Here is a 14225-nt window from a genome sequence, read left to right on the forward strand (position 1 = left end):
AAAATATATATATATATATATATATATATATATATATATATATATATATATATATATATATATATATATATATATATATATATAAACAAAATATAAAATAAATAAATATATATATGTATGTATATGTGTCTCAGCATCTCTTCTGTCTTAAGTTTCACCACTGCAACTAAAAACCACATCTTGCATTAAAAATTTCATGCATTAAAACCATTGATGCACTAAATACTTAAAGGTACAGTACTGTGTGCAAGTTTGACACCCAGTGGTTGAACTAGGTATTGCACGCCTGGCGAGTACAGGTTGCCAGATTGACGACATCCCCAGAAGTGTGCCTGACTATTGAGCCTAAAGGCTGAGTCGTGTTCTAAATTAAAGCAACGGCACACGACAGAAGGAATATTTTCCATATTAACAGGACATTCTGTACTAAACAACACCTGAAATTTAGATTTTAGAAGGGGCGTCTATTTCTCACAGGTGAACAACAGAAAACTGACAGTGATCAGCTCAGGTATGTGCTTTATTCAGTGTTAAATGCTCATAATGTGAGTCTGAATGCCATTTCACATGACATTTATTGCTGTACTACTGAAAGCAGCAGCAGCTAGTTCAGCTCAGATCTGGAAAATAAAATAAACCGTCTGAAACTGAACTCTAGATCTGAGACTCAGTGTAAACCAACACATATCAGTGATTCAGCATCAACATTTAATCATGTTATAGAGATTTAATATGTATTCATTAGATTATAAACCTCACCATTGTGCTGGAGTGCAGTGAGTGCACTATTCTGTGCTTCTGAATGGCTGTATTTACATTTCTGTTTGGTTTTGTCTGGTGCAAACAGCCAAATTGCTCATCACTGCGCATCTCACATAGTGTGCTGTTAGGACACGGGGTTACAATGTAACCTGCCCACCTAATGTTTTTGCTTGCAATACGTATATTATTTGCTAATTAATAACCACTTCATGTGGAACTCTGAATCCGCGTCTCATTTCGGAGGCTGCTACTGTCCACCGGTTGCATTTCAGTCTCGGATGCATGCTATAAGAGCCTTCCTGACTGAAAGGCAAGCAGGGGGCTGAAATATAATTAGCTAAACTGCTATTGAGCGGGTTAAAGTGACCAAAACAAAGACAAACGTTTTGACACGTAACGCACATTTTCAAAGCAGAGTATCTGACCTCAGCATGGTTTCCCAGATAAACAAGAATGTTCTCATTTAGAAACACTTGAGATGTTTCATAAATATCTGCAAACATATTATGGTATTTGTATGCTTTAGAAGAGTCAAAATCTTGCACACAGCACCTTATAGCTGTCACGTTAATCATCTCAGCACTGTCATTAAAGTCTTGACATGATCAGTTTAAACCAAATGTGGAAAAAGTGAAGTGATGTGAATACTTTCTGGATGCACTGTAACGCACATTCAAGGCAGACTGATGATGAGAAAGGTAATTATTAGACATTCATTTTGGATTTACTGCACAGATATCAAGTCATCACAGCACTAGATGTTGTTTCCAGCTTTTGATCGTCCTGATTGATGTTGTTTTCAAATACAATAAATCCCTTAATATACAATCTGCTGTGGTGCTCAATCATTTTTGGTGGGTGCTCTGAAATTTTTTCTGATGCTCCTAAATTCTTGAAGTGAGGAGATCTGGTGCTACCAAGTAAACAGTTAATTTTGAGCCCTGTGTTTATATACGTTACTTGAGACATGTTAATATATGGCTGTCAATCAACATCAGTAGGTGGGAAAACCTCACTCGTATATCACATTGCTGTGGGTGTCAAAATTACTTTGATATGGATCCTATTTTCAAGGGCACCTATGCTGAAAAATTTACTTCTCAAGCTGTTTGGACAGACATATGTGTAGGTATGGTGTATAGACCGTCATATTGGGCTGATATAAACACACCCAGTCATTTTTCATTTTCAATTTAACAACATAAAAACGGTGGACCAATTGGAGCGGTTTTCAGATCGACGCAACTTTACGTAGGAGTGTGGTCGCCCCGCCCACCGAATTGATTGACAGCTGCGTATTAACATGTGTCCGTAGTAACGCGTATAATCATATCAACAAGACAGGACGTGCACGAAGCAGCCGGGAATAAAAGATGTGTTCAGTTCGCTAGGATCATCAATCATCATCAAACATGATCAAGAGTGAGTTTTCAAGAGTGAGTTTCATCGTTGCAACTCCACAATAAATACATCAGATACTCATTGGTAAAGTTCTTACTGTAGTATTTCTCACAGACGCTACATGAGATCTGCGTCCATCATGTCTGTCTGAGGCAGCCGAGGGAGGAGATTGAGGCACGCTGACAGGCACGTGGAGACTGTGGGCATGAAGGACTAGCCTTAAAGGCGCAGTACACAAAAACCACTACCTGCTGCTCAGAGCTATAAAATAGAAACTTGTGAAAGGTCTAATAAATAATCTGATGGCTGTTTTAAACTTTACAGACACATTCTGGAGACGCAAAACACTTATATTAAATCTGGAAAAAGGGGTAACCTTAAAAAGAGACTTATTGTCTTCATATGACCCCAATATGACTGTGGACACACTCTACTAGACACTATTCTGTCCAAAACAGCTTACAAATGTTGATTTTTATCATAGGTGTGCTTTGAAGAATCGTATTGACCTGTATTTTAAAATTGAGCTTTGAAGCACTATAATACATGCATGAAAACATTCAACTCCTGTTCACCGAGACGCATCACAAACACATGAGCAGATGTCAAGAACTCAATCAGGACGCATGTTGCGCTCTCAATTCAGTTCAGTTCACACTTGCTTTATTTGCATGACTTAGGCGCAATCCCTTTTGCACCCCTTCCACCTTAAAACCGAGGGTTAAGGTGAAGGGCTTCAAAATGTACCCCTAAGAATTGGGACAGCACTACAGCACCGGCACACGTCATCAGATGTCATCATGATCTCTTGCTTCATATGAGATCAGACGATGGCGACTGCTGAAGTTATTCTAGTTGCTTTTTTGGGTTTTTATCTTCAGGAGATCACTGAAGGCATATATTACGTTATCATACTGACATAATGTGACAATAAGATCATAACTGTACTGTGCATTTACACAGTGGCCATTTTCATCAATGTAAACACACGAACACAACACTAACATTATAGCAGACACTGTAAACAGCTCATTCCCAGACACTAGACTATTCTGACAGGGTATTCCAGTGTTATTGAGTGTCTATATGTTGTGGGCCTGCTCTACAGGAGTTATTATTAGGGATTATAGATAGTGAAGTTCAGCAGTTTTTATTGTAGTGTTTTTTTTTTAAAGCATGATGGTAAAACATGAACACGGTGATGAATATATTAAAACATCTGCTTGTTTGTCGTAAAAATTTTGTAATAATGATTAATAAATACTCATTTGTGGATCTCCTTACATCAGAGTTCAGCAATACTGCCGTTGGTGTATTCTGGGACATTTTCTTACCCCTTGGTTTCGAGTTCGAGTATTCACCCCTTCCCCTTAGCCCTACACCTCACGCTAAAGAGAATTGGGACACCCCTTGATGCAAAACGAGGGGTACGGGGAAGGGGAAGGGCTAAGGGGTAGAATTTGGATGTTGCCAGAGCATGTGTGATGACGACATTACACAGAACACAAGACAGCAGATGAAGAGGAGGTCAACATGACAGACATTACAAATACATAGATGATTCACTCATTTCCTTTTCAGTTAGTCCCTTTATTAATCTGGGATCACCACAGCGGAATGAACCGACAACTTATCCAGCATATGTTTTACACAGCGGATGCCCTTCCAGCTGCAACCCATCTCTGGGAAACATCCATACATACTCATACACTACTCATTCACCTGTACCACATGTGTTTGGACTGTGGGGGAAACCGGAGCACCCGGAGGAAACCCACACGAACGTGAGGAGAACATGCAAACTCCACACAGAAACACCAACTGACCCAGCCGAGGCTCAAACCAGCAACCTTCTTGCTGTGAGGCCACAGCACTGCCTACTGCGTCGCCTATATAGAGAATTACAAACATAAATATACATATAAATAAATACGAATAGTTTCCCAGAGATGGGTTACAGCTGGAAGGACATCTGCTGTGTACAACATATGCTGGAATAGTTGGTGGTTCATTCCACTGTGGTGACCCCTGATTAATAATGGGACTAAGCCGAAGGAAAATGAATGAATGAATATAAACAAACTATTTAGCAATTAATATTTTAGGATTCATTTATAACAATTCAGAATTCGCTCTCCCTCTCTTTATACGCACACACACACACACACACACACACACACACACACACACACACACACAAAAGTACAAAAAATAATTAATGTGATGTTAATATTTAAATAATAATAAAATAAAAACATATTTCTCTCTTTCTGCGCACACACACACACACACACACACACACTCTCTTGCTCTCCCTCCCTGCACAAACACGCTCTCCTTGTGCACGCACACAAACACACTCTCTCCCTGCACACAAACACATACACTCAGTCTCTCTCTCGCCAAACACACACACACCCTCTCTCCACACAGACACACACACTCTGCCTGCACAGACACACTCTTTTCACACAGACACACACTCACTCTCCGTCTCTTTCTCGCTCGCTCTTTCTCCAAACACACACACACACTCTCTATCGCTTACTCAACACATACATTCTCTCTATATCTCTCCACACACACACTCTCTTCTTCCTGAGCACACACTCTTTCTCTACATCTCTGTCACACACACTCTCGCTCTCTCCACACACACTCCATCTCTCTCACTCTTTGCACACACACTCTCCATCTCTCACCCTGAGCAGACTCTACACACACTCTCCATCTCGCTCTCTGAGCTCAGACACACTCTTTCGCTATCTCTCTACACACACACACTCACAGAGAGAGAGAGAGAGAGAGAGAGAGAGACAGGAGAGTTGACGGGAGGTAATCCCTCCATGTGAGGAGGCGGCCCGGCCGGCAGTGGAGGCGTGTGTTGCTGCTCATTCAAATCCTTACTAGAGCTATAAAAGCGAGAGACTCTGCGCTGGAGAAGAGAGAGAAACACACACACACACACACACACACAGACACAGAGACAGCGAGAGCGCAGCAGAGTGCGCGTGTGTGTGTGTGAGTGAGTGAGTGAGTGTGTGCGCCAGTACCTGTGCGCGCGCGGGATGGAGATGCTGCAGGGCTCCGCAGGTGTGCAGTCTGCGCTGAAGAACGCGGCGGTGTGTGTGCTGCTGCTCCCGCGCTTTCTGCTCGCCGCGCTGATGCTCTGCCTGCTGGACTTCCTGTGCATCCGCCGGAAGCTGCTGCTGAAGATGCAGGAGGGCGCGTTCAGCAGCCCCGACGACCCTCCGCTGCGAGTGTCCGACAGCAACAAGATGTTCACGCTGGAGTCGCTGCGCGCGGTCTGGTACGGCCAGAAGCTGGACTTCTTCAAGAGCGCGCGGCTCGGCGGAGCGGCGCCCAACACCGAGGTGTTCCCGCTGGAGGGAGACGCGCGCGCGGCAGAGCGCATCCTGGATTACGCGCGCGGCCGGAGACCGCTGATCCTCAACTTCGGCAGCTGCTCCTGACCGCCCTTCATGACCCGTCTGAGCGCCTTCCAGCGCGTCGCGCGGCAGTACGCGGACATCGCGGACTCCCTGCTGGTGTACATCGAGGAGGCGCACCCGTCCGACGGCTGGGTGAGCTCTGACGCGCCGGTGCAGATCCCGCGGCACCGCTGCCTGGAGGACCGGCTCCGCGCCGCGCAGATGCTGCACCGGGAGGCGGCAGGCAGCGCGGTGGTCGTAGACTCCATGCAGAACTCCTGCAACGCGGCGTACGGCGCGTATTTCGAGCGGCTGTACATCGTGAAGGACTCAACGGTGGTGTATCAAGGTGGCCGCGGGCCCGAGGGGTACCGCATCGCGGAGCTCAGAGACTGGCTGGAGCGCTACAGGAGCGGCCTGCAGGAGTCCGCGGTGCTGCATGTCTAGGAGACCCAAACACTGAGTGATTGATTGGTTGATTGAGTGTTTTATTTCTCCTCTCGTGTCCTCATCATCAAGTCACTGGCTGTTTCAAAACCTACAGACCCTTTTTATCTTCTCTTCATGGAGATCTTTGAGCTGTTTCTTCAAAAGTTTCAATGGTGTGTTGAAAATAATGCGTTAGACCTGCAGAAATCAGCCACATCTGATCAACAGCAATGCTTTTGGGTTTGAAACAGGGTTTATGAGCGTCACGGCTCATTGGAGAAGCTCTTAAACAGGAGCTATATTTAGGTGAAGACAACATTATTCACCCTTCTGTGAAATTGTAATTCTTTTCTTAATATTTCCCAAGTGCTGTTTAACAGAGCAAGTGAACTTCTCTTTCTGATTGTCTACAGAGCAAACCACTGCTGTCCAGTCTCCTAATCATCTTGCAAATTAACCAGTGAAACACTAGCACTGCCATCCAAGTAAAAACAGAGGGCATTATTGGTTCGACATTAGTCCAAAAATGTGTTGAAGATTCTCTGTTAAACATCATGATGAGCCGGGAAATACATTTAAAAGAATTCAATTTTAGATTGATTCATGATTGGATGAGTGATTGAGTGTTTTATTTCTCCTCATCATCGAGTCATTGGCTGTGCTTCAAAACCTACAGTCGCTTTATCCTCTCTACATGGAGATCTTGAAGCTGTTTTTTGAGTTTTGCTGGCGTTTTTTTACCTCAGTGGTGGTGTTTTAAAGCCTGCTCGCTGGCAGAAATCAGCGACATGCTGCTGGTGTTTTTGAGCTCTTCAAACTCTCCTAAAACCTTATTTTATTTTAGCTTCATGGCTTAATTGGAGATTCATTTTTTAAACTCTTTTTCAATTATTTCTCAAGCGCTGTTTAAGAGAGCGAGTACATTTTTCACAGCATTTCCTCCTATATTTAACTTCTGGATAAAATGTTTATTTTAGTTTGGTTTGGAATAAATAAATGCATTTAAATATAATTAAAATCTGCTAAGGTCAATATTATTAGCTCATTTTTTTGATTGGCTAATGAACGAAACACTGTTCTCTTGCCTATTTAAGCCTTTAAATGTCACTTTAAGCTGAAGAGCTTGCTAAATAACTAATAAATATCATCATGGCAAACACAACAGACATTCGTTTTTAGAAATGCCTTTTAATAATCTGTGAAACAGCGCGTTGGGAATATATTTTAAGCCATTATAATGTTTTTGTCTTCATCTGTGACTGATTTTGAGCCAGACTTGTAAATGCACTGTGAAGCCGTGAACCCAAACATGCCATTAGGTTACTGCGTTAGATTTATTACCGTCAGATTGGCTGCACATCTGACTTCATCATTATATTCAGACTTTTTTATTTTATTTTAAACAAAGTGCACCCTTTGGGGCCAGTGAAAGGTGGAGGTGTGCAGAAGATCGAGTGCGATTTGTGGCATTTTAATGAGGTTTTTAACTCCAGAGTGGCGCTGATGGTTGAGCAGCTCACTCTTGAGGTTTTAAAGTCATTAGCTGTGTTCAAAATCTACTGACTTACTGAGATGAAGCAGAAACTCGTATATAATATCCATGCACACTGTAAAAAGCAATTAGTCACTTGTAAAAATTAAGTTAGTAGTTCTTATTTTAATTATGCACATTGTTCATTGAATAATTTGAAGACTTGCTTTAGTTTTTAAGTCAACTAAATGCTTTTTACAGTGCATTAATTAGATTTTGAAAGATTTAATAAGTTTATAGATATATATATTTAAAAAGTGATGACCATCACAAAGATTTAATAATTTCTTGCTAAAAAAAGAAGCTAATATAGCATTTTCTCAAAATATAAACATACTTTTTGACATCCTAAATGGATCTTTGCAAGAAGAAAAGTAGTTTTTATGCACTGCAAAAATATATAACATGACAAACTATCATGATAATGAATGTTTTTAACAGTAGCTAGATTATTTGTTGTAATCTGATTAAATTCTTAAAATAAGTTAAAGTTGCACAAAGTTGAACTTAATATTTGTAGTCAGTTTTAGTCAAACGGATGTTCAAGAAACAAGAAAAACATGTCTTGACACTGTAGGGTGTGATCTAATAAAATATAAAAATAAAAACAACTAATATTTATGAATAATAACATCTATATAATAATAAAATATATCAAATATATATAATAAAAGCTAAAAACATCATTTTTTGTGCTATTTTGTCATTCTAAATGGCTCTTTGGCTGTTTTTATACACTGAAATAAAATGACAGAAACAATCATGATACAAATCTTTTTAATATTACTTTAACTTTAAAAAGAATTATTAAGTTGACATTTTAGCTCATTTACTTAATTTTAATGTTCACTCACTCACGTTTTCATGTCAACTAATTGCTTTTTACAGTGCAGGAATTTATTTTCAAAAGATTGACTAAATATCTTATCTTGAGCATACATTTAACAAGATTTAATATTTAAATTCAATAGTTCTCTTCAAGATTACAGTAATATCATGACTTTGTCATATCACTGTTTTCAGTGTATAAAAACAGCCTTTTTAAATTCCAAAGAGCCATTTAGGATGACAAATAACACCCGGAAATATACTATTCTGGTACATCTGACAGCATATTGTTTTATATACTGCTTTAACTTATTTAAAGACGTTAATTAGATTTCAACTTTTCCTTTATTTTGAAGTTTAACTTGACATTTTTAGATGTTTAGATGAAAACTGGACTGACGGAGTTTCAATTTACAAGAACTTAAGCTGCTTTGATGCAATCTACAGTGTAAAAGCACTGTAGAAACACAGATGAATTGAATGTTCAACTAAAAAAATAAGTTAAACTTTGCAAATTAATAAAAAAAAAAGGTAGACATTTTAAAATAAGTTAAAGTAACATTAAAATTGCTATCATGACTTTTTTTTAACCTTATCTTGACTTAATTAACAATATTTTCAGTTGAACCTCAGTCAAACGGACTAAAATGATTAAATCAACGAGACTTTTCTGTACAGTGTAGGTTGTGATCCAACAAGAAAATGAAACGACCAAAAAAAGTCATGACGGCAAATGAACACTACTCAAAATAAACAAGGCAACAAGACAGCAAATCATTTTAATATCACTTTAACTTGTTTTAAGAAGATTTCAACTCAAATCTTTATGGAAAGTTGCAGATTTTAGTCAGTTTGACTGATGTTCAACTAAAAATACTTAAGGCAGTAAGACTACTCCTTAACAAAAGATGAAAGGTTAAAATAAAGTCATGATAGCAAATGTTTTTAACATTACATGAACTTGCTTTAAGATTTAAACCATTTTGATTTGAATTTGCAAAGTTTAACATGAGGCAACTTTTTTAGTTGAACATCAAAAATATGAAGTCACTAAGAATTTTCCTTACAGTGTAGGCTGAGATTAACATTCATTTCCTATTCGGCTTAGTCTCTTATTAATCTGGGGTCACCACAGCGGAATGAACCGCCCTGAGATTAACAAGAAAAGATCAAGTTTAATAAGAAGAAAATGATATGTCCAAATAAAAGTCATGACAGCAAATTAATACTACTTTAACATGTTTTATTTTTAACAAAAGAAATAAGGCGACAAGACAGGAAATCTTTTTCATATCACTTTAAGACTTCAACTAATTTCTTTTGAAATTTGCAGCAAGTTTAACATAATTATTTTTGTTGAACTAAAATTGACTAAAAATATGAATGCAGCAAGACTTTTCTGTGCAGTGTAGATTGTGCTTAACAAAAAAGATCAGGTTTAATAAGTCATGACAGCATATTACTAAACTAACATCTATATTACTAAAAAATAAGGCAAATCTTTTTAATATTTACTCTAACTTGATATAAGAAGATTTCAACTAAAGCTTGCAGCAAGTTTAACTTAATATTTGAAGTCAGTTTGACTGATGTTTAACTAAAATATTGAGGCATCAAGACGTTTCTGTAGTGTAGACTGTGATCTAACAGAAAAATAAAAGGTTAAAAAAGTAAAAGTCATGATAGCCAATGTTTTTAATATTCATTTAAAATTAACTATTTTTTATTTGCAAAGTTTAACTTAATGTTTTTAAGTTGAACATCAGTCAAACTGAGTAAAAATATTAAGGCAGCAAGAATTTCCTTTACCGTGTAGGCTGTGATTAACAAAAAAAGATCAGGTTTAATAACAAGTCATGACAGCAAATTTATATTAGTAAAAATAAGGCAACAGATGTAATATTTAAGACAGTGTAGATTGTGATCTAACAAAAAAAGAAAAGGTTTTATATATTAAAGAAATGTATAATAAAAGCTCAAAATATCAAGAAAATTAAGCTTTAATACTGTGTCTGTAAGGCGTAAACCCGTTGATCTACACACGCTCAGAAAAAAAGGTTCCTACACTGAAAAAAGTGTTGCATGCAAAACTGTTGCAAACTATTTATTTGTGTTGAATTTAAACAAACAAACTAAAATGAGCAATGTTCAACTTAATTTGTTTGTTTAAATTCAGCCCAATTAAATTGTTTACAACCACTTAACGTAAAAATTGAGTAAATGCAAGGAATCATCTTTGAATAATTTTTTTTCAGTGTATGGTACATTTTTGTTCCTATAGCATGCTCTTAAAGGTCGATATTAGCATCTAAAAGGTATAAAAGCGAACATTAAAGGACAGAAGTGTATTATTGTTCATCAGTACGGTACAAAAGCACACCTATTAAAAACTGACAGATTTTCTAAGACACTGAAATAAGTCATTCATTTGATTTCCTCTATTATTTTTAAGGTAAGTGGTTGTGAACTATTATTATAGGCTGAATTTAAGCACGTTGAACATTACTATATTAAATTTTTTACATTTAGCACATATAAACAGTTTGCAACCACTTACATTAAGATAAAGTAAACCCAACGAATGATTTTTGAGTGCATTATTTCTGAGTGTGAAAATGATCTCTTTGTCTCTCTCCGGTGCTGTATTTTCCTGGATAGGTTTTGAACACAGCCTTGATCAGATCAGATGTTCATATGCTGCTACAGACTGGGTTTATTTTGATGCATATACAGTTATCTGGACAGATGTTTACGTGACCGCATGATAGCTGTTGTGCTTTTTCTCCTCTCTATTCCTGTTTTATGTCCGACAACCTGGCATTTTATTTCAGAATACTGCAAAAGAAAAGATATATCTGTGTATCAATCTGAGACATATCCTATTTTATTTTTGTATGGTATTCTTCCTTTGTTAACGTGTGTGTATGTGTGTGTGTGTGTGCGGCCAGGAGGCTGTTTCATTGTACTCTGGAGTTATTGTGAAGATCGGTTTTTAAAAGGATTTTAACCAGAAAACCGATACTGATGTAATTTGACACTAGAGTACAGGACAGAGGAACGGCCTCCAGACGTGTTGCCAAATGTTGTTTTTTTGTAAATGGTGTATATTTTATTCAACACTTTTTATAAATAAATGGTAGAGCACCCTCTATATCAGCGCATCAGTCATTTACAAGTTCATTCATCACCTCTCGGACCTGGAATTAAAATAAAATGTAAAAAAAAAATGTTTCATACAAGTATAGCGGTCACACGATACTAAATGTATTTACTAACATGAACTAATAATGAGCAATAATTGTACAGCATTTATTAATCATAGCTCAAGATTTACTAATGAATTACTAACATACAAACTCATGCAAGCCATGCTTATTCTGAAAACGTACCCCTGTGTACATTTCTGCAGAGCGCGAAATACATCCCAGGAGCTACGCTTTTCTTTTTTTTTGCAGGTTTTGATTTTCATGAACCCACCAGAGGCTGCTGTGTATGCTTTTTTCCATCTCAAAGTGCCTGCTGTTCTCGCGTAAATCCACCAGAGGCCGCTTTAGACTGACTGACTGATCGACTGACTCCTCCTCAAACCCAACCAACAGTGTTTTCAAAAGCAATCCGGAATAAGAAAAGCCCGAGCGGAAGCCTGATTTTCAGATTTGACCACATTCTCACTCTGTTGTTTATTTTATTTTTTGGCTTCCGTTTTTGTTTTACCCGCTGTCTGAAACCGTTCTTTGCCAGACTCAAACCCTGCCATCGCGGTCAACTCCTCTTATGCGCCTTAAGTCCGCCGGCATACACGACTAGCTACTGGACAAACTGGTAACAGCGGGAAAGCTGTCCACACAGAGGTAAGCGCTCAGCTGGAAAGCGAGAAAATGAACAGCGTCATACCGCCCGTATCGTTCGTTTTAAAGATGAAATGCAGCCTTACGCTCCTCTGGCCACATCATTTGCAATCTTCAGAAATGTATATAGGGCTACGTCTTCAGAATGAGCCTGTGTTGAATTCATGCCTGTTAATGTGCTGTAAGTTAAACTAACAATGAATGAGTTTATTTTTATTAACAAAGACTAATAAATACTGTAATAAACGTATTGTTCGTTGTAAATACATTAACTAATACACTCTTATTGTAAAGTGTTACCAATATAGCATTATAAAATAAATAAATAAATAAATAAATATTTAGCGTTAGTGTGAACAAACACTATGACAGATCCAGATAAATTATCTTTAATAATATAATATAATAACCTACAGTTGAATAGTTGAGTTTTTAGCCCCCCTTTGAATTTTTTTCTTCAAATATTTCCCAAATGATGTTGAACAGATTCAGGAAATGTTCACAGTATGTCTGATCATATTTTTTATTTTGGAGAAAGTCTTATTTGTTTTATTTCAGCTAGAATAAAAGCAGTGTTTAATTTTTTAAACACCATTTTAAGGCCAATATTATTACCCCCTTTAAACTATATATTTTTTTAGGTTTGCTGTTATTTCTGGGACTTTTGTACACTATGAGCCCAATCTGATCATGCATGTTCCCTGTTATTATGTGTGTAAGGCTGTAAAAATATTTTAGCTATTCATCTTGAAATTAAAATGAAAAGACATGTTATTTTAGTTTCAAGATTCAAAATATTACTACTACTACTACTATATTTCTACTCATAGTCCTTTATCTTTTACTATTGTACTTATTTTTGTTTTAGTTCTCATTCTTTCATTTTTCTTCGGCTTAGTCCCTTATTTATCAGGGGTCCTTATTTGTTAACTTATCCAGCATATGTTTTAAGCAGCGGATGCCCTTCCAATACCGGGAAACACACTCAATCACGCACACAAACTCATACACTACAGCCAATTTAGTTAATCAGTTTCCCTATAGCGCATGTGTTTGGACTGTGGGGGAATCCGGAGCACCCGGAGGAAACCCACACCAACACAGGGAGAACATGCAAACTCCACACAGAAACACCAACTGACCCAGCCGGGACTCAAACCAGATACCTTCTTGCTGTGAGGTGACCATAATGCTAGCACCATTCATGTTAGTAAATACATCAATAAATAAACAATCATGCGAGATGTACACTGTACAAAAATTCCTGGCGGCCTTAAACTTTTAAGCTAAATCTAATTAACCTTATGAGTCCATTGAACTTATATTATGTTAAACTGACTTAAATCAGCTTGCGTAACTTAAAAAATTAGGTTAGGACATGATTAGCTTAGCTTAATAAGTTACAATTAACTAAAAACTTATGCTGCCATGACTAACTGATTATATCAATGTATACACTGTACAGAGCATTACTCATAATATTAATGACTTGATTTCTTTTAACATGCACTTTGGCTCAGATACAGCGGTAGGTGACATCCAAAATATTTCATATTCAGGTTTTCCTGTTATATCTGGGAGTTTTACATTCAACATGCCCAATCTGATCTCTCATAATGCCTGTAAATATGTGTATAAAGCTGTAAAAGCTCAGTTTTAAGCTTTTGCATGTAAAATTAGGCAACACTTAATGAGCTTGTATTAGTTAATGTTAGATAATGCTTTTACTCACATGAACAAACAATGAACAACACATGACAGCATTTATTCATCTTTGTTAATGAAAATAAAGTCATTCATTGTTAGTTTTATACATTTCATTCATTGGTGCGTTAACTAATGTTAATAAGAATGAGTTTGGATTTTAATAATGCATTAGTAAATGTTGAACTATGACAAATAAATGCAGTAATTGCTGATTTATTAGTTTCTGTTAGTAAATACTTTAACTAATGAACCATATTGTAAAGTGTGATGAAAATTTCTCACAGATCT

At 37.4% G+C, this 14225-nt stretch overlaps 1 protein-coding gene across 1 annotated transcript; it reads left to right on the forward strand.

Moving 5' to 3' along the window:
- Positions 1-5130: 5130 nt before the first annotated feature.
- On the forward strand, positions 5131-7737 carry dio3b (iodothyronine deiodinase 3b). The gene has a single exon (XM_056481426.1). The coding sequence runs from the start codon at positions 5232-5234 to the stop codon at positions 6039-6041; it is 810 nt and encodes a 269-aa protein (XP_056337401.1). The 5' UTR covers positions 5131-5231; the 3' UTR covers positions 6042-7737.
- The last annotated feature ends 6488 nt before the right edge of the window (positions 7738-14225 follow it).

Source organism: Danio aesculapii, chromosome 20 (assembly GCF_903798145.1).
Source record: "Danio aesculapii chromosome 20, fDanAes4.1, whole genome shotgun sequence".
Lineage (NCBI taxonomy): Eukaryota > Metazoa > Chordata > Actinopteri > Cypriniformes > Danionidae > Danio > Danio aesculapii.